General features: G+C 39.0%; 7 protein-coding genes and 1 pseudogene across 10 annotated transcripts in view; 3 read left to right on the plus strand and 5 right to left on the minus strand.

Moving 5' to 3' along the window:
* The window catches only part of LOC104813373 (dihydrolipoyllysine-residue acetyltransferase component 5 of pyruvate dehydrogenase complex, chloroplastic), a 2,822-nt gene extending 2,139 nt beyond the window's left edge, over positions 1-683 (minus strand). The window contains exon 1 of the mRNA XM_010540931.2: positions 9-683. Coding sequence (XP_010539233.1) covers positions 9-501 — 493 coding nt within the window. The 5' untranslated portion in view covers positions 502-683. The remainder of the gene's footprint in view (positions 1-8) is intronic.
* A 907-nt stretch (positions 684-1,590) lies between these two features.
* LOC104813099 (probable magnesium transporter NIPA3) lies at positions 1,591-5,054 on the plus strand. 3 transcript variants are annotated; one of them, XM_010540617.2, is made up of 9 exons: positions 1,591-2,245; positions 2,844-2,900; positions 3,012-3,102; positions 3,185-3,345; positions 3,436-3,563; positions 3,652-3,789; positions 3,889-3,981; positions 4,053-4,158; positions 4,634-5,054. In XM_010540617.2, exons 1-9 carry the CDS (start codon positions 2,083-2,085, stop codon positions 4,852-4,854), a joined length of 1,158 nt encoding a protein of 385 aa, XP_010538919.1. In that variant the 5' UTR covers positions 1,591-2,082; the 3' UTR covers positions 4,855-5,054. The 3 variants fall into 3 exon arrangements, with proteins under 3 accessions (XP_010538919.1, XP_010538920.1, XP_010538921.1); XM_010540618.2 differs by having other exon boundaries at positions 1,593-2,245; positions 4,646-5,054; XM_010540619.1 differs by having other exon boundaries at positions 2,152-2,595.
* Positions 5,055-5,133: 79 nt separating this feature from the next.
* On the minus strand, positions 5,134-9,333 carry LOC104813100. The gene is made up of 7 exons (XM_010540620.2): positions 8,792-9,333; positions 7,909-8,547; positions 7,463-7,818; positions 6,578-6,789; positions 6,068-6,324; positions 5,772-5,950; positions 5,134-5,523 (listed from the first exon to the last, which is right to left on the minus strand). Exons 1-7 carry the CDS (start codon positions 9,075-9,077, stop codon positions 5,434-5,436), a joined length of 2,019 nt encoding a protein of 672 aa, XP_010538922.1. The 5' UTR covers positions 9,078-9,333; the 3' UTR covers positions 5,134-5,433.
* A 1,632-nt stretch (positions 9,334-10,965) lies between these two features.
* Positions 10,966-13,033, plus strand: LOC104813101 (annotated as a pseudogene).
* Positions 13,034-13,412: 379 nt separating this feature from the next.
* Positions 13,413-15,211, minus strand: LOC104813103 (50S ribosomal protein L21, chloroplastic). Its single transcript, XM_010540622.2, has 5 exons — positions 14,824-15,211; positions 14,379-14,459; positions 13,974-14,075; positions 13,800-13,874; positions 13,413-13,617 (listed from the first exon to the last, which is right to left on the minus strand). The coding sequence occupies exons 1-5, from the start codon at positions 15,142-15,144 to the stop codon at positions 13,543-13,545; spliced, it is 654 nt and encodes a 217-aa protein (XP_010538924.1). The 5' UTR covers positions 15,145-15,211; the 3' UTR covers positions 13,413-13,542.
* Positions 15,212-15,381: 170 nt separating this feature from the next.
* On the minus strand, positions 15,382-18,757 carry LOC104813104 (calcium-dependent protein kinase 11-like). The gene is made up of 7 exons (XM_010540623.1): positions 18,138-18,757; positions 17,325-17,468; positions 17,080-17,232; positions 16,856-16,971; positions 16,585-16,752; positions 16,119-16,343; positions 15,382-15,719 (listed from the first exon to the last, which is right to left on the minus strand). The coding sequence occupies exons 1-7, from the start codon at positions 18,673-18,675 to the stop codon at positions 15,564-15,566; spliced, it is 1,500 nt and encodes a 499-aa protein (XP_010538925.1). The 5' UTR covers positions 18,676-18,757; the 3' UTR covers positions 15,382-15,563.
* Positions 18,758-20,822: 2,065 nt separating this feature from the next.
* On the plus strand, positions 20,823-22,266 carry LOC104813374. Its single transcript, XM_010540932.2, has 4 exons — positions 20,823-20,838; positions 21,060-21,274; positions 21,354-21,455; positions 21,559-22,266. Exons 1-4 carry the CDS (start codon positions 20,823-20,825, stop codon positions 21,661-21,663), a joined length of 438 nt encoding a protein of 145 aa, XP_010539234.1. The 3' UTR covers positions 21,664-22,266.
* A 137-nt stretch (positions 22,267-22,403) lies between these two features.
* On the minus strand, positions 22,404-23,356 carry LOC109116606 (mitotic-spindle organizing protein 1B-like). 2 transcript variants are annotated; one of them, XM_019202369.1, is made up of 2 exons: positions 23,281-23,356; positions 22,404-22,923 (listed from the first exon to the last, which is right to left on the minus strand). In XM_019202369.1, exon 2 carries the CDS (start codon positions 22,814-22,816, stop codon positions 22,580-22,582), a length of 237 nt encoding a protein of 78 aa, XP_019057914.1. In that variant the 5' UTR covers positions 22,817-22,923; positions 23,281-23,356; the 3' UTR covers positions 22,404-22,579. The 2 variants fall into 2 exon arrangements, with proteins under 2 accessions (XP_019057914.1, XP_019057915.1); XM_019202370.1 differs by having other exon boundaries at positions 23,245-23,337.
* Positions 23,357-25,136: the final 1,780 nt, after the last annotated feature.

Below are 25,136 nucleotides of genomic sequence, written 5' to 3' on the forward strand. Positions count from 1 at the left end.
AGCCCCGCCGGGAAAAGCCGCAATCTTTTTCTTCCCCGCCGCTGGAGCTTCAGCGGCGGGTGCGGGCGGAGGAGGAGTAGGAGGCGATGACGACGCCGGAGATTGAGAATTTCCCGCGGCGGCTTTAGCCCTAGCCTCGGCGATCTCATCCTCGGTCTCGGCGAGGAGAGCAATGGCGGAGCCGACGGGAGCAATTCCGCCTTCCTCGACCATAATGGCAGCTAGATAACCGTCGTAGAAGGTCTCGACGTCCATGTCGGCTTTATCGGACTCAACCACAACGACGCGCTCGCCTTTGTTGAGCTTCTCGCCTTCGGATTTAACCCACGACACGATCTTGCCCTCGGTCATCGTGGAACTGAGAGCCGGCATGAAGATCTCCCGGATCTTAGCCTGGACGGGGACGACCCGAGTCTTAACCCGGAAACCCGGAACTCCGGATCGGGTTTTCATTGGGAGAGACGGCGAGGGCAAGAACGAGGTCTGGAGAAGGTGAGACATTTTGGGTCCGAGCAATGCCGGAGAAACCAAGAGTCGCAACCAGATGACCTACAGAGAGAGAGAGAGAGAGAGAGAGAGAGAGAGAGAGAGAGATTTGGGTTTATGGAGAGAAGAGAAGGGTGAGTTCCTCGGAGATATCGAAATCAGGCGGAGTTCTCAACTACTTTACCGGTGACGAACCTCTGTCTGGGATGACGGGTTCGGTTGTATAAAACCCAATAATCCGAATCGAATTATCGATTCAATTCGATATAATTATGAATTTTTTAAGTAAAAAAAATTACATCAAAACTAAACAACGAAACTAATTATAAAAATAATCAAATATAAAATAAATGAATGTTTTTATTAACAAAAACAAACTAATTTAATAGATGTATTAATATTTTTAAAATAGAAATAACAAAAAAAATGTTTACTGTGTTTTTGAGTGGTAGCAAATTCGACGTTAAAAACGGTGGGTGATATTCAACGCTTTTTAAACGCCGTCACCGTTTGAGTGGGCCTCATACAAACATATGAAGGCCCAATATATTTGTGTTGGACTAAGGCCCATTAAATAAGCTTATTGGGCTAGACTTGTAAAGACGCACCTTTGGACACGTTCCTATCAAAATATAATTATGTCACGATTTCAAAAAAAAAAATACAATATCAGATAATCCTACACCACAACAATTATTTGAAATTGACTATTATACACGTTTGAATAAATATATATATATATACGTTTCAATTAACTCACACGCATCCACGTATATCCCCACATATTCAATAATCCCAGCTAAAATTACCCAATTTTCGAATATATATTACCATTAAAAAATCGGATTTTAAATCTTATTTTTTGGATATCGTGTTTCGGATTTTGTTAGTTCACCACACACGCACAGATACTCGACACCTCTCTATAATATTAAGATCATTCTTGACTCTTGCACATATTCTGATGACTGATAAAATGTACAAAAGGACAAATACGTGGGTAGAATTTTGTCATGTTTCATCCTTATTCGGAAGACCATGATATAGTTTATCTGTTATTGGATTAATAATTTATAAAAATTCGAACTGCAGGGATGAACCATCCAGCATGATAGATAGTGTTGATTTTTTTCAAAACGCGTGGAGGTAACACAACGAAGGGAAATCACTGCTTTCAAAAAGAAAAGATTACCCTTTTCTCTCTCACTTTCCTCACTTGGCAAAGCCCACGCATCTACGATTTTTCGTTTGGGTTTGTATCGTATAGTATTTTGCTTGTGTTGATGGGCGAGTTAGATGCTTCATCAGTTGCAGCTTCCTTCTGTCTTGTCTCACTTCCTGTCCCCTCCTCTTGTCTGTTTTCTGATCTACCCATTTTCCTCTCCAATCCCTAAATCTCCTCCTCCTCAGCCTCTTTGATCCTCTTTCTCACCCACCGGATCTGAAAGATTCTGCCTATCACTGCAAAAACGCCTTCTGCTTAGCAGAATCGAGCTTAGTCGAGAAACCCAGAAGCGAAATTTCGGTTTTTTGCCTTCTGGGTATTTAGGGTTTTCAGGGGGTTTCTTGTGTTTGGCACGTAGACGAAGAAGAAGAATGGCGGGTTCGGGCGGGAGTTGGAGAGACGCGTACAAGGGAATGTCGTCGGATAATATAAAAGGGTTAGTGTTGGCTCTTTCTTCGAGCTTGTTCATCGGCGCGAGTTTCATCGTGAAGAAGAAAGGTTTGAAGAAAGCCGGCGCTTCTGGTCTCAGAGCAGGTGATTCTTACTTCTTGAGCCAATTCAGGTTCGATTGATGAATTCGGCGATCTGGGTTTTGGTTTTTCTGAGATGGGTAAGTCAGATTTTGTTCTTGAGTGCAATGACTTCTGGGTTTTTGCTGCCCAAGCTTCGTCAAACTTCTGGGGATGAATCTGGGATCTGTGATTGCTTCACTGGAAAACTGAGTGTGGAACTTACTGTAAGTTACTTACAACGGAGTGAGTGGCTGAGATTGGAGCTTCATGTTATTGGGTGTTAAATGGCAAAATTTTTGAGACTTTAGCTCTGAAAGATTTCTGAAACTTCTTCAATGTATTCGAGTACAGAGTATGCCATGGCAGATTCAGGTGCAGTGTTCGTTTAGAAATGCTAGTGGATCTTTTGATCGAGCCATTTATAAGGAGCTCATGATCAATGGCTACCGAGGATCGTGTCATTTGTTGATGACTCATATTTTTATTAACTGAATCTATTGCATCTGGTTTCGATAATTGCTTGAACTGTGTTTATGGTGATGATATATCGGGTGTATACGTTACTGTGTTGCTGTTATAATACTCTTCTTATTTCCGGTTTTGGTGATGATATCTTGTAGGTTCTGGAGGTTATTCTTACCTGATGGAGCCTCTCTGGTGGATAGGCATGATAACGAGTGAGTTTTCATGATCGGGATAATGGTTTTGCTTGGATTCATCGAATTCCCGGATTGAGTTACTCACCATCATCAATTCACCACATCAACGGTCTTTTTCTTGTTTCTCAGTGATTTTCGGGGAAATTGCAAATTTCGCCGCATATGCCTTTGCACCTGCCATTCTGGTTACGCCTCTCGGTGCACTCAGCATTATTATCAGGTTTGAATAAACTCGAGTTGAACGCCTTGGGCTATAATGTTTTTGTGTGTAAATTCATAATGCACTACTATTCCTTTCTCAGTGCTGCTCTCGCTCATATCATCCTCCGGGAAAAACTGCACACTTTCGGGATCCTCGGTTGCGTTTTATGCGTCGTTGGTTCAATAACAATCGTGCTACATGCTCCTCAAGAACGGGAAATCGATTCCGTGATTGAAGTATGGAATCTCGCTACAGAACCAGGTAACTACGAAAAGTTTTGAATCAATATTTGGATTTTCCGTGGTGGTGGTGAAATCTGTTCTGAAACACGACGGGGTAACATTTCTACAGCTTTTCTTTTCTACGCGGCTTTGGTGGTAGGAGCAGCCATTGTACTCGTGGTTCAGTTTATCCCGCAGTACGGGCAGACACACGTCATGGTCTATATCGGGGTTTGTTCTCTCGTGGGATCATTGTCGGTACGTTATTACACTGATCACAGATAATGTTCTTACACGTTGATCTTGTTTCCCGGGCTGATGACGATATATCGAGCATCGTGAACAGGTGATGAGTGTCAAGGCGCTCGGGATAGCGTTGAAGCTGACTTTTTCGGGAACAAATCAGTTAGTTTACCCTCAGACATGGGTCTTCACATTGATTGTTCTCACATGTGTGATAACACAGATGAATTATCTAAACAAGGTAACAAAAAGCTAACTCGGGTTTGTGATACTGTCTCGATAATTTAACGATTTGTCGGAAAAGGCTAACTCGGGTTTTCTCGTCTTTTTTCGCTTCAAGGCTCTCGACACGTTCAATACGGCGGTTGTTTCGCCCATATACTACGTTATGTTCACTACACTGACGATCTTGGCCAGCATCATCATGTTTAAGGTATTTTTCTCGATTCTTGTTGGTATACGGAGATATCTCGATGGTTACAGATGTGGAACTGCTTCGGACAGGACTGGGATCGGCAGACCGGAACTCAGATCGTAACTGAGATGTGCGGGTTCGTGACAATCCTCTCGGGGACGTTTCTTCTTCACAAAACCAAAGACATGGTTGATGGTAAGTTTTGGCTTCCGTGGAAGCGTGAACGTCGATATTTCAGCTCTTAATGTTTGATTTTTTCAGGTCGGGTTTATCCGAATTCGAATCCGAGCTTCTCGGGTTTCACGAGTTATTACCTGATCTCAAATACGTTTCGCATACCCAAAACTGGGTAACCAAGAAGTATCCAAACCAAGTTTGCATACGAAATCTCGAAAGTTTCAAAATAAATATCATATAATTGAAGTTGACTTTAGTCGGTAACCGAAATTTTCTGGTTACCTGAATCCGATATTTCAATATATTACAATAGGTTTGTAAATAATATCTAAAACTTTTGGTAAAAGTCTCATTCTGCTATTCTTTTGGATATCCGATCTTGTATCCAATTAACCGAATCCAAATCCGATCTCATCTCGTGTAGTGCTCGGATACTCGAATTCCGGGTTTTCTGTCCAGCCCTGATATTCGAGACGAAATTAAGACTTTGCAGGGTCTAATGCAGGTTCATCGTCGGGATCTCTGCTTCTACGTCTTCCGAAACACTCGGAAGAAAGCAACGGGTTCGAGCAAGAAGGCATTCCCCTGAGACGCCAAGGATCCGCGAAGTCGCCACGTCCGTTGCGCCACCCGAAGCATACGCCAGAAGAGGAAGGGTTCGACCCCGAAGCCGTCGTCCCTCTCCGCCGCCAAGAGACTTGTCGTTCCTCGTGACGTTGGATAAAAACGAAAGAGGATATATATACACCTAGATGATTCTTTTTCTTCTCTGGCTGTGTTGGTTTTTGCACTGAAGGGTTTTGTTCTTCAGGTATGTAATTGTTCACGAAATACTGTTATACACACTGTACCCTTCCCTTCTCTTCTTCACCCTCTGCGTATACAAAGAAGCTGAGCTCTTCGGCTTTCAGGTTTCCCGTTTGCGTTTGTGAAATCGCAGCGTTTGCGATTTGAGAATCGACACGAGTAGCAGCGGTTGTGTTATGAGTGAAATAATGAATCGGATACTCTCTTTTTCTGAGTTCTGGTGAATGGTACAAACAAAAAAGCCAAGGAGCCGTAAAAGGCATTGAACTGAACAAAAATGGAGAGCTTACACAACGAAGGCTTGAACAAAAATCATCTGACATTTTCGTATACCTTGTGGTCGTAGCTGAGTCGAGCTGCTGGCTCATCCCGTGGTTCGATCAGGTCGTTTGCTCTGGTGACAGCCATGGAAACGCCGAGGATAAAACTGTCCCGGCTATATACAGAAGGGGACTAAGGTAGATAGGTACAGCTCAGAAAATGTCTCTATTGCGTCATCGTTGCTGATAGTAGAAGGTTTCGCTTCTCCTCTGATCTGTGACGGTATAACTTTGCGATTTTTCTCCTCTCGCAATCCTGAAATGCCATCAAACACGAGGGGGAAACTTAGAACCGTAAAATGAAACCTGGTCCTAGAAAAAGTTTACAAGTTTATAAGCATGTGATGTGAGCGCGAACCCTAATTCCACCACAAAAACTAACTCTTGAGCGGAGGTTTATTCCTTACTTATATTTTAGAATGGATCCTTATACACGTTCCGGATGTGGGACACATCAGCATGACCATGACAGTTTCATGAAGACCTGAAGACAGGGAACCTTACCTTGAACATATGAAGATAAAATGGTTTGTCGGGATTTGTCTTTCTTAGTTTCTGGTAGGTGTATGCAAAGCTTAGCTGATCCCGAGGAGTGAAACGCTCAACTTCATTGAACCAAAGGCAGGAGAAGAGGTTTGACATTGGAGTATGAGCTCGTACTATAAATGACCCTTCAGGAACATCTGTGGACAAACATAAAAAAACAACCTGGTCATAAGCGATGACACGGGAAAACGAAAAAGAAAAAAAGCTTCAGTGTTAGTGGAGGATGTCGGCAGTTTTATCAGAAAGAATCTTACTGCTAGGAAGAAGCTTGTTGGGATCTGAGGAATTGAATCTCGTCAACCCATCGGCCTTGTAAAACTGAAACTGCTGATTGATGACAGTGTGGTTGTATTTGTTCAGCTTCTTGTTCTGAACAACCTCTTCCCAGACACAATGACGGTCGTAATGATTGGAGATAGCGTACTCGTGACCTTTACGCCAGAGGAAGTACTCCAGAATGAGTAGAGGGTCCAGTTGGAGACGTAACTTGCTGTCCAGCCATATTGAGTACCTGAGAACACATAAAGTATATCAGTTTCTCTATGTTTTAGGACAGATTTGGTCCAGGTGGCAGAGGGTTTGTGGCTCAGCACGACAATCATAAATGTATTAGAACATATTCCACACTACTAGCGTCCTTCCCCATACATTTGTTCAACCTCAACCGTGAAAACATTTATCTTGTTATTCATGCTAGCTTTAGGTGGAACTTGACCCAGTTTGACACGCTGAAATGAAAGCTATCCTCAGGCTGTGAGTCTCACCTTGCAGAGGGGAAAAGCCGATGCGGTAACAGTTTTGGTATTTTTCCTACCCTCCGCATATCTGAGTAAGGAAGATTCTTCACGGCGACCAACTTCCACAAACCAATGAAGCCTGCTCTATCTGGGGTTTGGCCTTCTGAAGAAAGTGTTTGAAAGGTAATGTCGTCCACAAACATTACGAAGCAGACATTTTTTCTTGACAAACGACTTACCTAGATGCAAAGAGAAAAGTAGCTTAGAACAAGTCATGAATTATGACCCCAGTTGATACATTCTATATGCAAACAAAACGAGAGCCCCAAACAAAAGTGTAAATCCTGTCCTTTGGGATTGGGGACCGGAAGATACAAGTTAACTTCTACTCCACCAATGATGAACCCATCCCAGGAACTGGTACGCCTACACCTATTACGGGCCCAGACTGGCAGAGCAATCAGCAATGAATTGCGTCCACATTTTGATGTAAACACCATATGAACCACCTTTTAGATTCCCATAACTCGAAACTTGCTTGTGGTTCAAAATGAAGCCTATATCTATATTATCTTCTGACTGCTTGCAGTCAAATATATTTTCCCGCTGCTCATCCAGTTATTCAGTTTGGCCAACAATTAGCCTACCATAGCCACTGGTACACCTGTGTTGAATCTTAAGATATCAAACTCAGATTGCATGTCTCAGCCGGTGAATAACTGAATGAAACTAAAACTTAGGCTCCATATATGCATGACAGCCTACTCTGGAGATACATCACTCCAACGGACTACCAGACTAATGCATGCTTCTACAGAACAATGGTCCTAAAACACAAATCCTATATCTAAAAAAATAAGGCAACATAAACATCAAATTCATCAATCAACTACAGAATGCATGATATCGTACCATTTTACTAGCAGGAGCTCTCAATCGATCAGAATTCCCGAAGATGCAGGAAATAACAGCAATGTGGCATCTGCTGATATAGTTAGCATCATCTTCTGACAGGTCAAATCCAGTACTAGGCGTTCCTTTAGGTCCTTTGACAAAACCGCAATGGATTTCCTTGTCTTGAACCAAGAAGGATTCTTTCCACTCCTCTACACTCTGGTGACCTGAAAATCTAGGCTCCCACCCTTCATCTCCATTGGGTTTCTCCTCCCTCTGTATGTACTGTAAAGAGAACCTAGCAAATTTTCGAGTTTCCAAAGGCTCTACTATTGGTTGACTAGAATTTAACAGCTTCATCTCACAAGATGCACCTGAATGATTTGAACAAAAAGCCGATGGTCAGAAGTAGATAACCAAATTTCTGAAGCCAATTAACTATAAAAAGCCACCCGAAAACTTACGCCTAGATCGTTTTCTTTTTTCAGATCGTGATATTTTTCCAGATTTGATACTTGTAGCAATAGGAGAAGACTCCACACCTGATGCTTCTTCATCATCCTTCTCAGTTTTCTGATGCTTGGTCATGGAGCGAAGAAACTCCGAAGGTTTCTCTTTCTGGGATTCTTCTTTCTCATTCTCATCATGCCCAGAACCAACATAATCATCCGCTAGAACATCATGAGAATCAATTGCATCATTGTCTTTGTGGTCAGCATCAAATGCATTATGATGAACACCATTTTCTTGGGTGGATTGCCCACCCTTCTCGAGCGATGCCTGATACTCTGCTTCATACTTCTTTAGTTCATTGCGTCCGGCTTCATTGTAAAATCCAACCCCTCTCCAATCTTGGGAATTGTCATGTGAGAAATCTTTTTTCACTTCAGATACTGACCTCTCCTCATTGATGGATTTGTTCGAAGAAGCTAATCTTTTATCCACTACATCCTCATTGTAATCATCATCTCGTCTTCTGTCATCCTTATCCCAATATCTTGAGTCTCGTCCATGTGCCACCGAACCATGACCAAACATAAGTGTGTTTGAAGGGTCCATTCTTGTAACATTAGTAAGAAAATCGCCATCATAAGTATCAAATCCTGCGAAAAATGCAGAAGAAAGTGTTAATTCATTCCTGATATCTGAGAAAAAAGGACGCAAGGAGATCCATCCCTCGCATCAAGTTCCCAAGGATTTCCATTAGATAGAACTTAACAGAGATTATCAGAAGCAATCTAAGACAGTTGTCTGATATCAACGTGTTCAAGCCAAATCAACGAACATAAGGAATCCAATTTAGCTTAATCTAAGACTTCCCTTGAAACGACGCTAAAGAAAACTGACCCTTATCATCGTTGCCATTGCTGCTGTAACCGGAGATGTGATAGTACACTAACACAGTGACAACGAGCACAATACATAGGACGAACAGGATAGAACCGACGGCGAGGCGCAGACTCCTGTCCGGCCGAGCGGATCGCCGCCACCGACCGGCCTTCCCGCCTCCGCCGCCGCCGGCCGAGCGAATCCCGATCGCGACGTGATCCGACGACGCGCCGCCGTTGGAATAATGAGGGTAACCGCCGCGAGCGCCGTACCTCTCTGTTCCCGATTGCCTGTGTTGAGCCATTCTCGCATTGTAGACCCACTCTCCTCCTCTTCTCTCTCTCCCTCTGCGTCACATCACGCGACTCTAGAGAGAGAAAAGTCTCTGCGTACAGCGGGAGAACGGAAGGAGACAGGAGATTTGAACTATGGAAGAAGCAAAGCTTATTAATTCGTATGAGTTTTCTCTCTTGACCAATTAGGCCGATTCAGCCATTAATACATTCTGATTAGGTGAGAAGAGAAGAAGAAGATGACGAAGGCGCGTGATTGTAACGCGCTTCCGGTGAAACGCGGTGGGTCGATCTGGGACAGGCAGACGAAACTACGTAAATACCCTTTTGATCCGACCCGATATGGATTTCGGATCCTCTTTCCGATTATTTTGGGTGATAAGCAGAAGCAGGCTTGCTCCTTTTAATTAAAGACCAAATTTTAAATGAAGACAAAAAAATCCAAGAAAAATAGATTAACACACAACCGTGTCTACTTATATTTGAGTTTATTCAATTATGAACATGCTTATTTAATATAAAATTTTGGTATAAATGGTTTATCATATTGTATTCTTCTCTCAGTCAAATAGATCTGGGATTCGAATTATGTTCTAGTGAAAGAAATTATGCAAAATACCCTCTTTTAAGTAAAGCTACTTGTGATTATATTACCAAAATAACTCGATGATCAAATGGTTATCACATTAATCATGACTTTAAATTTTTGGTGTTACATATTGAACTAATCATTTAGTGAAACCATCATAAATTAATGTTATTACTAATGTGACCACTATATGACAATAGTATCATTCTGACTAAATAAGATTTTTTGGATATTTCCACGTTTTAAGAATAGAAAAATTTTAAGGTATGATGATCCAGAAATAAATGGAGATTTAATCTGCATATAGAAAATTTAAACTTATCGCTTTATAATTAAACATCATTTAAGATATTTTACGGTCAATCCAAAAAAATATTTCACATCTGTTATAGAAAGAAAACAACAATAAGAAGGATACAACGATTAAATTAGTTGGTTGGCCACATTGGAATGAAATAATATAGATCCATTTAATGCAATAGATAGTAACAAGTTGTAACTTAGTAATATTATTACTTATTTATTTCCTTTAATTAGTATTTTTAAATAAGGAGTTCCACACTGTCATAAAAACGCTTGATATGTAGAAATCCATGGTTTATTGGAATAGAGAAAACGGTAAAACTTTGTTTTACAATAATTCAATTCGAAATAAACCAATTCAGATTTTTCAAATTGATTTTAACCGAAATCAAATGTTTTATACATGGTTAAGTGCGATCTGATAGAAATCAATTTTATATTTTTCTCGTTGAACTAAGATAAAATGATTGAAGATAAGATGATTCAAATGATAAAAGATGTGGTAAATGTTTTTTTTAACACGTTCTAGTTTTATTTGACGAAAGCATTTATATAGACTTTTCAGACCTTATAAAAATATAATTGGAATATTTATATAAACTTTTTATTTTTATTTTTTGGAGTTATAATTGGTATGAAGTTCGATAAACTTAAGAATTATAAAACAAAATTATTTTTCTCTTTGAATAGATAAATAATACTTATTAGAAATTATACACAAAAATAAATTAATTTTATTTTCTTTACTGCGAGAGAAACGCAAAAATGTTTTAAAGAATCAGATGAAAATTTTATATTTATGATTAATAAAATATATTTAATTTGTAATATGTCAAACATTATCTTTTAATAATTAATATTTTTATAATTAATAATTGATGATTTTTTATAATAATTTTTTTTAAAAAAATATTATTTTAAATAATTTATATAATTAATAATTTTTTTCTGGTTGTTTTTTATAAGTTTTTGTTTCTGTCCAAAGAATTATAACAGAAAAAAAAAAGAGTTCCTACCGATTTGTTCGTGAATCTCTCAGGCAGACTCGGAATTCGAATCCATTGGGACGACGGCACACGCATCTGATAAAATTCGAAGAACTTAGGGTTTAGGTTTTTCTCGTGGAGCATCCTTCAATGGCGGCTCCTCGGGGTCTGACAGGTGAAGGTGTGGGGAGGCTGCTCACGAGGGACGAAGAGAGCGCCGCCGACGATGGCGACTCTTCTACGGGCAAAGGACCCAAATCAGGGGGACTCCCGCTCTCGCGGTGGGAGTTACCCACGTTTTCCGGCGTCTTCGTTGTGTTTTCCGCCGGACTCGTGTATATATCTCACCATGCCCGCCGCCGATTACGACAAGCTCAAGCTTCCCAGAACCATCTCCGATCTCCAATTGCTCAAGTGGGCTTCTACTTTCTCTCTCCCCTTGTTTTTTATTTTCTCAGCTCGAGGTGTGAAATTTTCAGTCTGTTTATATGGGAACTGAGGGATGGAGTTTCGTTTTCTGGGTTATTGTCTGATGAGGTTTTAGATTTCGGGATTATGGTTAAAGTTTATGTTTAGCTTTAGAAAGTTTCTTCGAATCCAGGTCCATGGTTTAAGGGGCAAGTAGAAAGTTCCAATCTTTTCGGAGATAACAGAGTTTATTGCTATTTTTGCTGCACAAAACGTTAGATGGTGATTAGAGAAACAGTAGTATTACTTATTAAGACATGAAACACGTTAAGAGAGAAGAGTTTCTGTGATAATTGTGTTAGTTGTGCCTGAAAAAAAGGCTCTGTCTTGCCTTTTTTCTGGGTACTGGTTGATCAGAAAACAAGCTTTAGCTTTCACTGATGGCTGTGGCTATTGATCTCAGTGTGCATGTACCCGCGGTAGCATTCAAATAATGCCCTTTGATTTCACATGGTTCTTGGTATTAATGGAACGGATACTTTAGTTTAGAGGTGGCCAAACATGTTCCTCGTGAGACCGGTGGATCTGAAAATTGGCACCAGACGTTGTTATTCACGTCAGCATATAGCCTTATCATTTTCCTATGGATTGGATCAACATCAATGGTTGATTCAGTTTACGGGTTGTCATTGTCATTGTGTTTTAGGAACAATTGATGCATATGCCTCGGTTTTCTGCTGCTTTGGTAAAACGGGTTGATCTGGAACATATGCAGGGATAGCCTTGGGACCTATGCGAGAGATTACCCAGCACGTTTCATTTCGGGTTACTGCTCAACGTATATCTTCATGCAGACATTCATGATACCCGGAACCATCTTCATGTCATTGTTGGCTGGAGCCCTCTTTGGCGTCGTAAGAGGCTTTGTCTTAGTTGTCTTCAATGCAACAGCTGGAGCATGCTCTTGTTTTCTCTTGTCAAAACTAGTTGGAAGACCCCTAGTTTTCTGGCTGTGGCCTGACAAACTACGGCTTTTTCAAGCCGAGGTAGTCTCTCTCGTCTTGTTCAAGAGATTTAGGCTCTCTCTTTGACGATGTTGTGATCTTCCAATTCTATGGATTCAGTTGGGAAAAGAAGGGATAAACTTATGAACTACATGCTGTTCTTGAGGATAACACCGACACTCCCTAACCTCTTCATCAATTTGGCATCTCCGATCGTCGACATACCCTTTCACGTGTTCTTCTTGGCAACGTTGGTTGGCCTAATGCCGGCTGCATATATCACCGTAAGAGTGAGTTATTTTTTTTCTTCCTTATTCTTATCAGAACGATATCTTCTCTATTTTCATGTTTTTTCCCTCGTCCCTCGATGTTACATCGCGTAAAGCTGTGCTTTCTTTGTGGATACAACAGGCTGGTCTGGCTCTCGGAGATCTCAGGTCAGTAAAAGACCTGTACGACATCAAGACTCTGACCGTGTTGTTCCTCATTGGGTCCATTTCCATATTCCCCACCTTACTGAAGAGAAAGAGAGTGTACGAATGGATAAGATTCTTATGTAAATACTTAATACATAAGAAGGAGGGAGCATCTTCCATTTGGTTTCATTGTCATAATATATGGCTTTGATTCGATTATACGAAGAGAAAAAAGTGAAGAAATATGTTTCTTCTTTAGCATCTCCTTGTAGCAATTGCTGGTGCAGAGTTGATTTTGCAGCAATCGCACAATAGTTTGGGTCCATACATTATGCGTCCCAAGGTCTACATGCCAATGTTGCGCGATCTCAGTCCAATTCCAACCTATAAGAGTAAGGGTGGGCATTTCCAATCATAGTTTTGGGACTTAGATGGTGTGAAGATGAATTCAGTCATCCAACGACAATTATTACTCTTGGACTCTCCCAACAATAAAATGTTCTACAAAACTATTTCAGACGAAAATCTACAGCTTGTCTGAACCTGACACGGAGCTGCCATTAGGCCGTGCCAGATATACTACATGTTGGGTCTTTGAGTTTTAATTTGATGATGAAACTGAGACAAGAAAAAAAAAAGATAAAAAAAAATGGAAACACTTTCATTATGGAAGCAAAGAGTGCAAGGAATTACATACAAAATCAGAAACATGGGTGTGAACTCAACTAACATTGAAGAAATTCATGTCAAAGTTCATCCTCTGAACATCTCTAGACGGCGACATTGGCGGCTGCTGGATAATCCTCATACCCCGTGATTCCTGTGATCCTAATCCTCGTATTCGGCTGCAATGTTAAAAAAAAATGAATTGAAGTGTCAAAGGATCGGAGCTATGTGAACACACTCACATTGAACCAATAAAGCAATATGTATGTTGTAGAAGAGATCTTCCATGCATCATTTGGAATTCAGGAATGATGTGGTTTTTTAGGAACAAGTAACCGATTCACGGGGGCACTGAAAATACCTGTCGATGTCCGATATTTCTACGGTACTTCTTCTTCGGCTTGTATTTGAAGACGACCACTTTATCATTCAAGCCCTGCAACATAAAGAAACATCGTAGTTTCCCAAGTGAGGGAAAACAAGGAAGAGAGAAACGGAAGACAGAACTCGAAGAAGTTTTGTCTTAATAACTTACATGGTCTTCCACCACTGCGTGAACGGTGGCATTAGTCACAACGGGCTTGCCAATGTAAGTATGAGTCTTTGTGCCGACGAGCAAAACCTTGTTCAGGACAATCTGCACAATGCAAGAACAAGAAAAAAGAGGAATTTGGGCATTTTTTTACAAGGCAAAGGAAAGTGAAGAACCAAGTAGTTGCTCGGAAAGCAACCAAGAAAATGCCACATAGTGATCTTAGATGGACCCAACTGAAATCTCGTCGAAATGCAACTATTCATTTTTTTTTTCTCTTTCTGGTTGATAAGATTCGTACCATGAACTTTTGGAAGGAACCAGTAACAGAACATGACTTCAAATCCTTAATGTTCAAATTAAGACAAACATTAAGAAAGATCAAGAATTCTCAGATTTCCATAAGACCTTATCATCCACATTTGCATCCTTCAGCCTCTGAGTGTAGAGATATCTCCCCGGAAAGACTATATACTGGCGGCCACCAACCTGTCAGACCAAACAGCCGTAAAACCATATCAGAGATTGCAAGTCCCTGTTTACATGATCCAAAGACTAACGCAAAAGCTAATAATAAGAAAAAAGATGATGACTTGCAATCTGGGTCATTTGAAGAAATTGATACAGAGACCAGAACATCGATTTCAAACAGCAAAATGTTCTTATCCTTATCCATCAGCCCCGACAAGGATTCGAGCTCCTAGAACTATACAACCATAGTTGCTCAAATGATCAGCTCAAACTACCCACATAAACAGTAACCTTATCAAAACCTAAACAAAACCAATAACCAATAAAGGAAGGAAATCCCCTAAATTGGGAAATTTCATTGCACTTTTCAGCTACAACTCACCATGACGACGGCGAAAACCTCTTCCCTCTTGGGCTTTTCCGCAGCTACCTCGGCAGGTTCGGACTCAGTAGACTCAGTAACCTCGGACTCGGACTCGGACTCCACAACGGGCGCTTCAGATTCGGCGAATTTGGGAGCGAGTCGGAATACAGGTCGGGTCGACCCGACGGATGAAGGAGCGATGAACCCAGGCACGGGTTTAGCCACGGGAATCGACGGCTTAGGGAGAGAAACGAGATTAGGGTTACAACGATTAGGAGTGGCCTTACAGTGCGCCGCGAAGGAAGAACAGAGAGAGAGCGTCGCAGAGGAAGACGCCATTGTTGTTTGCCGAGAGCTCTAAAGCTCGTAAAGCCTTTTGCCTCTCTCGCTCGTCCGGAGGTTAGCTTCCGAGGAAGGAAAAAATGGACGGACTTATCCTATCCACTCACCCCTCAAATTACGAAAATAACCTTGTAGTATATTTTTTTGTGTAATAATCTTATTAATGCAACTGTTTTTTTTTTCTTGTTATAATCATAACATAGTTCAAAACAACTTTCTAACATCAACACATCATTAACGATTTAATCTCAAATTTATTCGAAAATAAAGTTGATATTACATACACAAATTAGGAAGCTGCTCACCTACAAAACAATTAAAAAGAAAACTAGAATACCTTTATTTTTGTTTTTGTTTTCTGTGTATTCTGAATTTTTTTTTAAAGAATAATTTGAATTTTGTTTTTTGGTGACGAATCAAGAGTGTGGAGGAGAGGATGTATCATTGTTACCAACAACTCCAAAGGCGTCGGCTAAGTTGAAGTTCAGGTTGCTTCTCATCGTTCTGCTCCTCCCAACTCCGTCGCCCTTCCTCATCATCGCCGAGAACTCCGAAAAATCGATCCTCCCGTCCTAACCCGAAACACAAAATATGTTCTTACAAAATGTTTACCGTAAAAGAGTCGATCCGATGCAAGATTATAAACCCTAAAACCGAGCCCGAACCGCTAAACTCGGGGTGAAAAGAAAAGGTCTCACTGCCTCTAAACGCTAGAATTAAGCCCGACCCATGAGGCAATTCTTGTCTGGGTTACGGTTGGTTTTGGTTTGCTTCCCGGTTTGAAATGAACCAGGGTCTTAAACCAGAACCGGTTTGTCAGAAGCAAATACATGCTGCCCTGGTTTACTGATGATCCTGTGCAATTCACTGACAATTATAAACGGTAAACTAAGCCCGACCCACGATTAGTTTTGGTTTGCTTCTCGGTTCATCTCAAATCATAACCAGTTTGTCAATAGGAGGGGGCTTACATTGTCGAGATCAATCTCCTTGATCATATCTTCGATTGGGGAATCACAAAGACCGAACTCTTTGGAAGCTTGTTGAAGCTCGTCGACAGTGATATATCCGCTCCCGTCTTTGTCAAAGTAGGAAAACGCAGCCACCAAGTTCTCCTCTCTCTCCATCTTGTTCAAGTGCAACGTCGCTGCAAGGAATTCCCCATAGTCAATCGTCCCACTGTTGTCTATATCCGCCTGCCATTTAAAATTCAACTACAGTTAAAAAAGGAACCTTTACAAAAAAAACGACAAACAAAAGAACCGAGACATGGACAAATTAGAACGAATCAGAAGAAAGCGTTGAATCTGTAATCAAAATGGTGAAGATGACTCCACAAACATAGCCACTAAAAGATTACTCGCCATTAGATTCCAAAATTGAGGATATAAGCCTATTGTGAGGCCATTTCATGTGAAAGCAGAATTCGTAATTTACCGCGTCCATCAGAGACTTGATTTCTGATTCCATCAGTTCAGACCCGACTCTCTTCAAACCTGTTTTGAGCTCCTCGAGGGTAATTGTACCGCTGTTGTCTGTGTCAATCATTTTGAATAGTTCCTTCAGGCCACCAATTTCTTCCTCTGAGAGTCTCTCGGCGATCACCTATGAGAAAGTAATTTCCGCTAACATAAAGCAACGGATGAAAAAATACAAATAGAAGACAAGAGAGGACAATAGAAAATGTGTCATCAGGAGGCTCCATTACCCGTAAAGCCATCTTTTTAAGTTTATTCATCTCCGAGAACTGCTTTAGTCGTGTCAAGACTGCAGGGTCAAGAGGCTTGTCTGGTGCAGCTAGTTCATCGACAATCCACGGGTGACCTAACATTCAGACAAACACAAATCTTATAAACAAAGAAGATTAACAAAAACAGGAACTCGAAAGAGAACAAAGTAAGCTCTGAAAAACGAACCCAATAAATGACTTACACAATGCTTCATGGGCAGAAATCCGTTTCTTGGGGTTCCTCTCGAGCATTTTGCATATCAAATCTTTAGCGTCTTCCGAAATACTAGGCCACGGGTCAGATTTGAAATCTAATTTCCCTTGCAATATCTGTCTAAAGATGCCTGACTCAGTTTCTGCAACCCAAAGACAAAGATGTATAATTCATATATGTGTAAAGGGTACCTGCCCCGAAGGGCGGAACATAGTAACGAGTTCTGTAGTATACCTGCCCAGAAGGGTGGAACACCACTTAGTAAGATGTAAAGGATAACACCGGCACTCCACACATCAATCTCCGGTCCGTAACATTTTTTCAAGACCTCAGGGGCGACATAGTACGGACTCCCCACCACATCAAACAAATACTGTCCTGAAGTGCAAAACCAGTGGCAATTTTATTTACATAGGCAATGAGCATTCATCAGCCGAAACATTCTGACTATTTGGGGATTCATCGTTAAAAAGCAAATGAACAAGTGTCCAAGAGAGAATCAATGATTGCATGACAAGAAAATGCATGTAATAATCCAAGATAACATTTCCAATCAGAACTACACCAAAGAGATCAAAAGCAACCAAACAACATCTCCGCTCAGAAGGATTTGTATATGTCAACATAAATATATGGCCAAGCCTGGACTTGGAAGAAATTGACGGAAGAACATCTGTACAAGCACTTCTCTGACATTCTCATGCAAAATGCTTCATTGCCAGCAAACGGATTCAAATTCTAATTTGCATTCAACGAAACAAAATCCCAAATCTGCAACATACCCTAGAAATCCTGCAGATACCTTATATTATTGAACATCAAAATAGCCAGGACGAGTTCAATTTTCCAGTCAAGAGACGATAACAAACAACCTCTGAAGCACGCAACCAGATAAACATTTCCAGATATTTATGAAGAACACAGAGGCGATGCATTCAATCAACGGAAAACACCCATTTCCGGATAATTCAGAAGCAATCAATCGATTAACCCACCAACGAAAGCAATGAATCGAAAACGACAAACGAAATGCGGAATTGATCCAACCTGGCTTGTAGAAGATGGACAAACCGAAATCGGTGGCTTTAAGCCTCGCATCCTCCCTAGGGCTATCGAACAAGAAATTCTCAGGCTTCAGATCTCTGTGCATAACACCGAGAGAATGGCAAGCCTCGACGACGGCGAGAATCGTTTTGGTCAGCTTCGCGGCCTCGCGCTCGCTGAAATGACCCTTCGCCACGATCCGGTCGAAAAGCTCCCCACCTTCGCAGACCTCCATGACAAGATGAACGAAGACGGAGTCCTCGTACGTGCCCTTAATCCGGACAACGTTGGGATGCTCCGACAAGTGGTGCATGATCTGAATCTCCCTCCAGACATCATCATAGTCCTCGCGGCAAACGAGCTTGCGCTTTGGGATGGATTTGCACGCGTATTTGGCTCCGGTGGACTTCTCGGTGCACAGATACGTGGTGCCGAATTGGCCTTGGCCGAGCTTCTTGCCGAGGAGATAATGGTCCCGCAATCTCGGCGTCTGATAAGGGAGAACATTGCTCGAAGGACGTCTAGGGTTCGGTTTCTCCATTGATCACGATCTTAGATTTTCCAGAGCGTTGATCTGTTTCTCTTCCTCCCCGTATTTGTTTGCGTTCGTGAATGGACTTCTCCTCTCCCATTATTATTGTCAGCTCATAATTACCATATCTAAATATATAAACAGATGTCCGAATAATTAATTATAAAAAATATTCTCGGTCATATTTATATCTCTCTATCTAATTTAAGATTAAATACATTAGAAATAATAAAATTGAAATCGAAAAGCTTCATTTCATATATAAAAACAAAAAAACAAAATGGCATCAACACACATTACACATTACACATCCTTCACATTTTCTCTAAATTGTAATACATACATACATATATTAAAAAAAATAAGGGTTATGAGGTTAATTAAAACAGATATTGATATTAACCCATACTTGTTTATGTGACTGTTGATCGATAATGTATACAACTAATAAAACATAAAAAAAATGATTTTATTTGTTTGTGTATATTAAATAGTTATAAAAAGAAAAAGTATATTAGTTGTTGTGTGTGGGGGTATACATACATATATATATATATATATATAAGAAGATTTTTGAATTCAACACGTTTGTGGAAGTGACGGGAAAATAGTATAGTGTTGTGAAAACGGGAGATAATTTCATTTTTTGTTTAGTTTTAAAAGTAATTTTAGTATTTAAAAATGTAATTTTTTTTTAAATTTTTACTACACTTTTTTCACGTAATTTATAGTACACTTTTACAAATTAATTTTTATTTTGGTCGCATCTTTTTGTAGAACCCAAAAAAATAAAGAACGAGGAAGACAAAGGTCAACGTTGATATTGTAGGATCCACGCCTCTCCTGGATCAACCTAGACATGGTCAACGTTGATAAAATTATTACACATATCATATGTATAATATATATATTATGTATATAACAAATTTAATCATTTTATGACAAAAACAATCATTCACAATTCAAATAAACTTCATTTTGCAATGGCAATATATGTTTCTTGGCACTATTTTATATTTTGGTTTCGTTATTTCTTCAGAATTTTTTGTTTAAAATTATTATATTTTTTTATATTTTATATCCGGTTCAATTAATTTTTTTAAAAATTATCTTCATTCTATTATTTTATACTTAATTATTTTTATTTTAAAAATATTTAACTTAATCGATTATTAAATAAAATTATTTGAATTTAATTCCATCGTATATAATTTGATTTAATTTTATAATATTCGAAAACAAAATGAGCTACAGATATTATACCAAAAAAAAAAAATTAAAACATATTTTCTGGAGACATCTTAAAAATGAATGAGGACTTTACCCAAATATAAATTAGAAATCTATTAAATCCTTATAACTTTGAAAATATTGATGTTAAATTTCATTAACAATGTTTGATGTCTTTTTCTCCACTCTTATGTAAAATAAATTTATATGATTGTCAAATTCATCAAAATCCCTTTTAAATCTTCCAATAATAACTTACATTGTAACATACACTAAATACAGATTTTCATGGCTACATTTGCAGATGTTATACCAAATCGAGAAAAAACACTCAAAAAATCTTAAAAAAAAATAGAAAATAAATCACACACACACAAGCAAATTAGAGATTTTATGTCTATTTGCAAAACAAAAAAAGACAATTTTAAAATTCGTTACCAAAAAAAAAATTAAACCAAATCATACGTATGTGAATTAAAATTCGATCTTATCTAAAATTTAATAAAATGTAATTTTTGTTAGATTCCACTCACCAACTTGATTTTTTTAAAATAAAAAATAAAAACCAATTAATATTCCGATTTTTTCCTTTTTTAAGATAAATACACTAGGGGTGGGTATTTCGGGAATCGATTCGGGTTCGGGAACAAGAATATATCAGTTCAGTTTTTTCAGTTTTATAAAAATAGATACAAACCGGTTTTTATATTATGTTCGGTTCGGTTTTGGTTTCGTTTTTTTAAGATAGATTTCTTTTAAAAAATTTCGGTCTTTTAGGATTTTTTAAAGTTCGATTCCGAAAAATTCGGTTTCTAAAAATAGTACTATTCGAAAATTTAGAACAGTTCGAATCGAGAAAATATTGTATCAATAAAATAATCACGATTTTTTTTTAATAATAAAAATTTGGATTTGGGCTATGACTTATGATTAATAGCAACCGTACACGAAATTGAAATTAGTGATAAAGCCCCGAAGAGGTGTGACCATAAAGCTCAATCCGAACCAAAGTGAGTTTAAAGGTCTGTTCCGTTTGAACGGTTAGTAGAGGTAAACGCCCAAATAAGGCTCAGCCCAACTCTAATTGGCCCAAATCAAAGACCTAACGTCTTCACCTTCATCTTCTTGAATCTTTGCAGAGAGAGAGAGAGAGAGAGAGAGAGAGAGAGAGAGAGAGAGAGATGATCACAAGAAACCGTTACAGTTTCTGAAGAACAAAAGAAGAAAAAAAACATGTCAGGAACTGAAGCCGAGAAGAAGAGGAAGAAGAAGATTTCAGACAGAAGAGAAGACTGTTTCTTCATGGGCTGAGAAGAAGAGCCTGGCTGACAAAGAAGCAGAGACATTAGCACAAGACATCCAACATCTTCATAAATGGGTACTTCTCTAATGGTTCATATCTCACCAAAAATTCCATCTTTACAGAATATGCTTTGACAAGTTTATGCCTTTCACAGGTCAATATGATCGATACCATGAACAAAGAACAGCTGAAACAGTACATAGTTCATGAGTCCGAGGAGTTGGAAGATCTCAGGAGCAATCACAGGAGAAGCAAGGTAAAAAGACTTGCAAATTTGAAGAATTGCTCAAATCTTATTTCCACCTCAGCCAAAATAAAGAAAACACTGCCAATGGATGAAAGCAAAACACATGGTGCAGGCGAAAAGGGTTTCAAAGAACAAATCTCCAAGTTCAAGTGGAATCATGGCTTCGATATGGAAATTTCACAAGGAGGACGACGAAGAAAACACTGTAAAAATATGATAATTGACACTTTGAGCAGATACTGTAGAATGGTTCTTTTAACTCCAATGCCGTTGCTGTTTTATACCATTGTTTCCTAAATATATGGATGGATCTCATAAATGTCTTCTCTTCACTAGAATCATGAGAGCTTAAGAACCTGGAAGACCTTTGCTTTCGACTGCCAATCCTCGCTTAAATGCAGGTCTAAAGGAAATTTGGCTGCTTAGGTTTCGCACATTTCCCATCCGTTTCCGCAAGAGCTCGGAGGATCGCGTTCTTGACCCTTCGATTATCATTTTGACATCATTACAAGCAAAGCATAGCATAGCATATGACAGGGCAAGAAATGCACGACGGAAAGCAAGAGGATTTACTCCCACATGCCCGACAAAGCACGACAACTGCAGATGTTCAAGACAACAAGAGCCGTGTATGGTTGTTTGTTATCATGAACTGGTACAAGTTCTCAAACTGCATTCACTAGAATCACAATGTTTGCCTCGACCACATGGAAAATCTCAAACCCATGTCCAGATGCAACTGAGTGAGCTAGCAAAGGAAAAGCAGCAGACTTCATTTCATTGCACCCGAAATCCACAGAAAACGTAGATGCTTCGTAACATGACAAACTTCGGACACACAGCAGTTGTGATCAGATGCTAGATGGTCACAAGTTGCGTTCTTTAAAATCACGTTGCCTTCAACAGCCACGTTGTTGAGCTCATGAAAATCAAAGGCGTCATAAGTACAATGATATACAACTGAACATAAACCCATATAAGTCAAATAACATTATGCCTGGGAAAAAGACATCAGCTTGACAAAGAAACAGACAAGAAACGCAACACCCAGATTATCTGAGAAACCACAGAATCCATGGTATCTCCGATGAACCTTCAACCGATTAGTTGCCTTTCGAAAGATGAACACCACATCAGTCCATGGAGGGTGAAGAATTATTCTGCCTTGCCACTGCAGCGACGGAATCAGACGACGATTCTCGTCGGAGCTCCTTGACGACGGCGGCAAGAGCCTCCGGATTGACACCGAGGTCGCAAAGAGCAATAAGAACCGACAATGTATGGCGGTCGAGCCCCGTCTCGAGGATGTTCGACATCCGAAACACGAGCTCCAGGGACTCACGAGCGGTCCGAGCTGCCTCCTGATCCATACCCAACGGATCTTCTGAACCCGAAATTTAGACGTTCGTCGGCGAAATCTAGGGTTTATCGCCAAGTGGGTGCCGAGACACAATCTGAAATTAACTTCTCTGAGCCTCTGCACCAATTTGGAACAGTGAAAAAATAGTGTGAAAATGGGTTTTCTCGAGTCAATTCCACAAGTACGATTTCAAAACCCTAATTTGCGAATCTCAACACAATCGATGGAAAAAGAAAAAGCGTCGACGTGGAAACGAACCAGAATGATCCAAACAACGAAAATCACCGAAATCAATATCTGTTTGTGAAAATGATAGATCAACGAGACAGAAAACTCGTTCGCGCTGTTCTAAAAAAAAAACGAAAAACGTCGAAGCAGAAAAAACCACGTCCAAATCTCCTGACGAAGAATCAAACACCAAAAGCGAAATTTTCGAACCTAAGTGAAATGTAGGATGGAACTAAGAATCTGAACCTGGAACGACGACGCCGGCGGCAAAAAGATGTCCCTCAAAGACAATCGCCGGCGAACTCACAGCGTTAGAGAAAAAGGAAGATGAGGGAGAGCTGCAAAAGTAGGAAAACAAGCCGACTCAGGGTGGACATACAGATGTCGGGTCAAACGGGTCGACCCGAGTGGGTTAACTCAAATAAATTTTTTATGAATTTTTTAAATTTAATAAATAAATACATAAATTTTTAAACTGATTTTGGGAAAGTTAAGAGAGAAAAAATCTATATATATTAATAAAGGAGTTTAAAGGATTGTGGTGAAGACACCTCATCATCCAAATCATCAAGTTTATCAAATTTAATTGGTCATTTGAAAACACCTCATCATCCACATCATCATCTATATATCAATTTTACAAATTAAAATTATTATCTCTACAAATTACAATTATATTATTTCAAGAAGTTCATGATTATAAATTAATTTCTACTCATCATCTATGTATCGATTTTGTATGCATAATCTATTATAGTTTTAAAAAAAAATTCATCTTTACAAATAAAAATGATAATATTTTTAAAAAATATGATAATAAATTAAATTATAAAATGCCACAATATTATTATATTTATCAAATAAAATTTATTCACAAAATATTGGAAAAATCTTGAATACAAATTAAATTCTAAAACTATATAATTCTCAAACATGACCACGCACTTATTTTATACACCTATGTATATTATGTGTGATTATGTACATAACAGTCATACATGTATATAACAGACCATGCAACTATTTTTTAGACATGGGTAAAAATTTTTAGATTAAACTTTTACCGAACAATAACACACACATCATATACAGTTCAAAATAAAATCTATGGTGATAATTTATAAGTTTTATATATGTATACGTATGCATATATATATATATGTGTGTGTTTATGTAAATAAATGAACTACATATATATAACAGACCATTTGGCTGTCTGATTACTTCATTGGGATGTTTAATTTTTTTTTATCCATATGTTAATTGAATATATTCCTATTAAAAATAATTCCAACATATTATACATAGTAACGTCTTTTAAAAAAACTATAAAATTAAATAGATTTAGTGGGTAAATAAATACTAATAGGAGTGGAGGTTAGCATAAAAGGTAACGTTCCCAAAATAACTATAATTATATCAATTGAGTGATTAAAATTTTGAGTAATTAACATTTATTTTTGAAAAACCACAATACCCAAGACTTTAACATCCATTAATAGCAGCCGCCGCTTGATATTTCGTCCTTCAATATTTATGTCTACTGAGTGGAGGTTACATTCAGAATTTATCATCCTGACGAATCATTTGGCCAAATTGAATTATTTCGTCATTGACCATGCGGTCTTTAATCACATTTATGTCAAATAATTTAATAATAAAATAATTAGAATAACGTTAGCCCATAATTTACCAAAACGTCTTTGCTCATGCAACATCAGAATGTCTTTGCTACATTATATAAACCTCTCTGTTCATGTCCTCCTGATTTACCAGAAAATATTATTCATATCTCAAAGACGCTGTTGCACAAAAACTTTACTATTTTTAAAAAATATGGCTTCCTTTTGGTTTTATACTCTTTCCCTTCATACCTTTGGACGTGTTGCTTTTGTAATTTCCTTTCTTCCTCATATTGAACTTTACAACGTCCACGGTCATGGATGACTCGTTGGTTTTCGTTCGGTCGTGGAAGACTATTACCACGTTCTCGGTGGGGTTGAGTCGCTTGATGTTGTTTTTGAACGCTTTCAAGGCGAGCAAGTCACCCTTCAATGTCTTGAAGTATGGTCAATGCATGCGTGTTGTTCTTGACTTTATCT

This window comes from Tarenaya hassleriana, unplaced genomic scaffold (assembly GCF_000463585.1).
Source record: "Tarenaya hassleriana unplaced genomic scaffold, ASM46358v1 Cleome2, whole genome shotgun sequence".
Lineage (NCBI taxonomy): Eukaryota > Viridiplantae > Streptophyta > Magnoliopsida > Brassicales > Cleomaceae > Tarenaya > Tarenaya hassleriana.

Excerpts from the sequence above, each read along its gene's own strand:
- LOC104813099 (XM_010540617.2), top strand. The coding sequence starts at position 2,083 with ATGGCGGGTTCGGGCGGGAGTTGGAGAGACGCGTACAAGGGAATGTCG. Across the intron at positions 3,346-3,435 it reads GAATCTCGCTACAGAACCAG|CTTTTCTTTTCTACGCGGCT; the intron begins GTAACTACGAAA and ends ACATTTCTACAG. Across the intron at positions 3,564-3,651 it reads CTCTCGTGGGATCATTGTCG|GTGATGAGTGTCAAGGCGCT; the intron begins GTACGTTATTAC and ends CATCGTGAACAG.
- LOC104813100 (XM_010540620.2), bottom strand. The coding sequence starts at position 9,077 with ATGGCTCAACACAGGCAATCGGGAACAGAGAGGTACGGCGCTCGCGGC. Across the intron at positions 6,325-6,577 it reads CGGCTTTTCCCCTCTGCAAG|GTACTCAATATGGCTGGACA; the intron begins GTGAGACTCACA and ends ATGTGTTCTCAG. Across the intron at positions 5,951-6,067 it reads CAACAAGCTTCTTCCTAGCA|ATGTTCCTGAAGGGTCATTT; the intron begins GTAAGATTCTTT and ends GTTTGTCCACAG.
- LOC104813103 (XM_010540622.2), bottom strand. The coding sequence starts at position 15,144 with ATGGCGTCTTCCTCTGCGACGCTCTCTCTCTGTTCTTCCTTCGCGGCG. Across the intron at positions 14,076-14,378 it reads ATGCAAATGTGGATGATAAG|ATTGTCCTGAACAAGGTTTT; the intron begins GTCTTATGGAAA and ends TGCATTGTGCAG. Across the intron at positions 13,618-13,799 it reads GAAATATCGGACATCGACAG|CCGAATACGAGGATTAGGAT; the intron begins GTATTTTCAGTG and ends TTAACATTGCAG.
- LOC104813104 (XM_010540623.1), bottom strand. The coding sequence starts at position 18,675 with ATGGAGAAACCGAACCCTAGACGTCCTTCGAGCAATGTTCTCCCTTAT. Across the intron at positions 17,233-17,324 it reads TGTTCCACCCTTCTGGGCAG|AAACTGAGTCAGGCATCTTT; the intron begins GTATACTACAGA and ends TTTGGGTTGCAG. Across the intron at positions 16,344-16,584 it reads TCAAGTCTCTGATGGACGCG|GCGGATATAGACAACAGTGG; the intron begins GTAAATTACGAA and ends TTTAAATGGCAG.
- LOC104813374 (XM_010540932.2), top strand. Across the intron at positions 21,275-21,353 it reads TCCAACATCTTCATAAATGG|GTCAATATGATCGATACCAT; the intron begins GTACTTCTCTAA and ends TGCCTTTCACAG. Across the intron at positions 21,456-21,558 it reads GCAATCACAGGAGAAGCAAG|GCGAAAAGGGTTTCAAAGAA; the intron begins GTAAAAAGACTT and ends CACATGGTGCAG.
- LOC109116606 (XM_019202369.1), bottom strand. The coding sequence starts at position 22,816 with ATGGATCAGGAGGCAGCTCGGACCGCTCGTGAGTCCCTGGAGCTCGTG.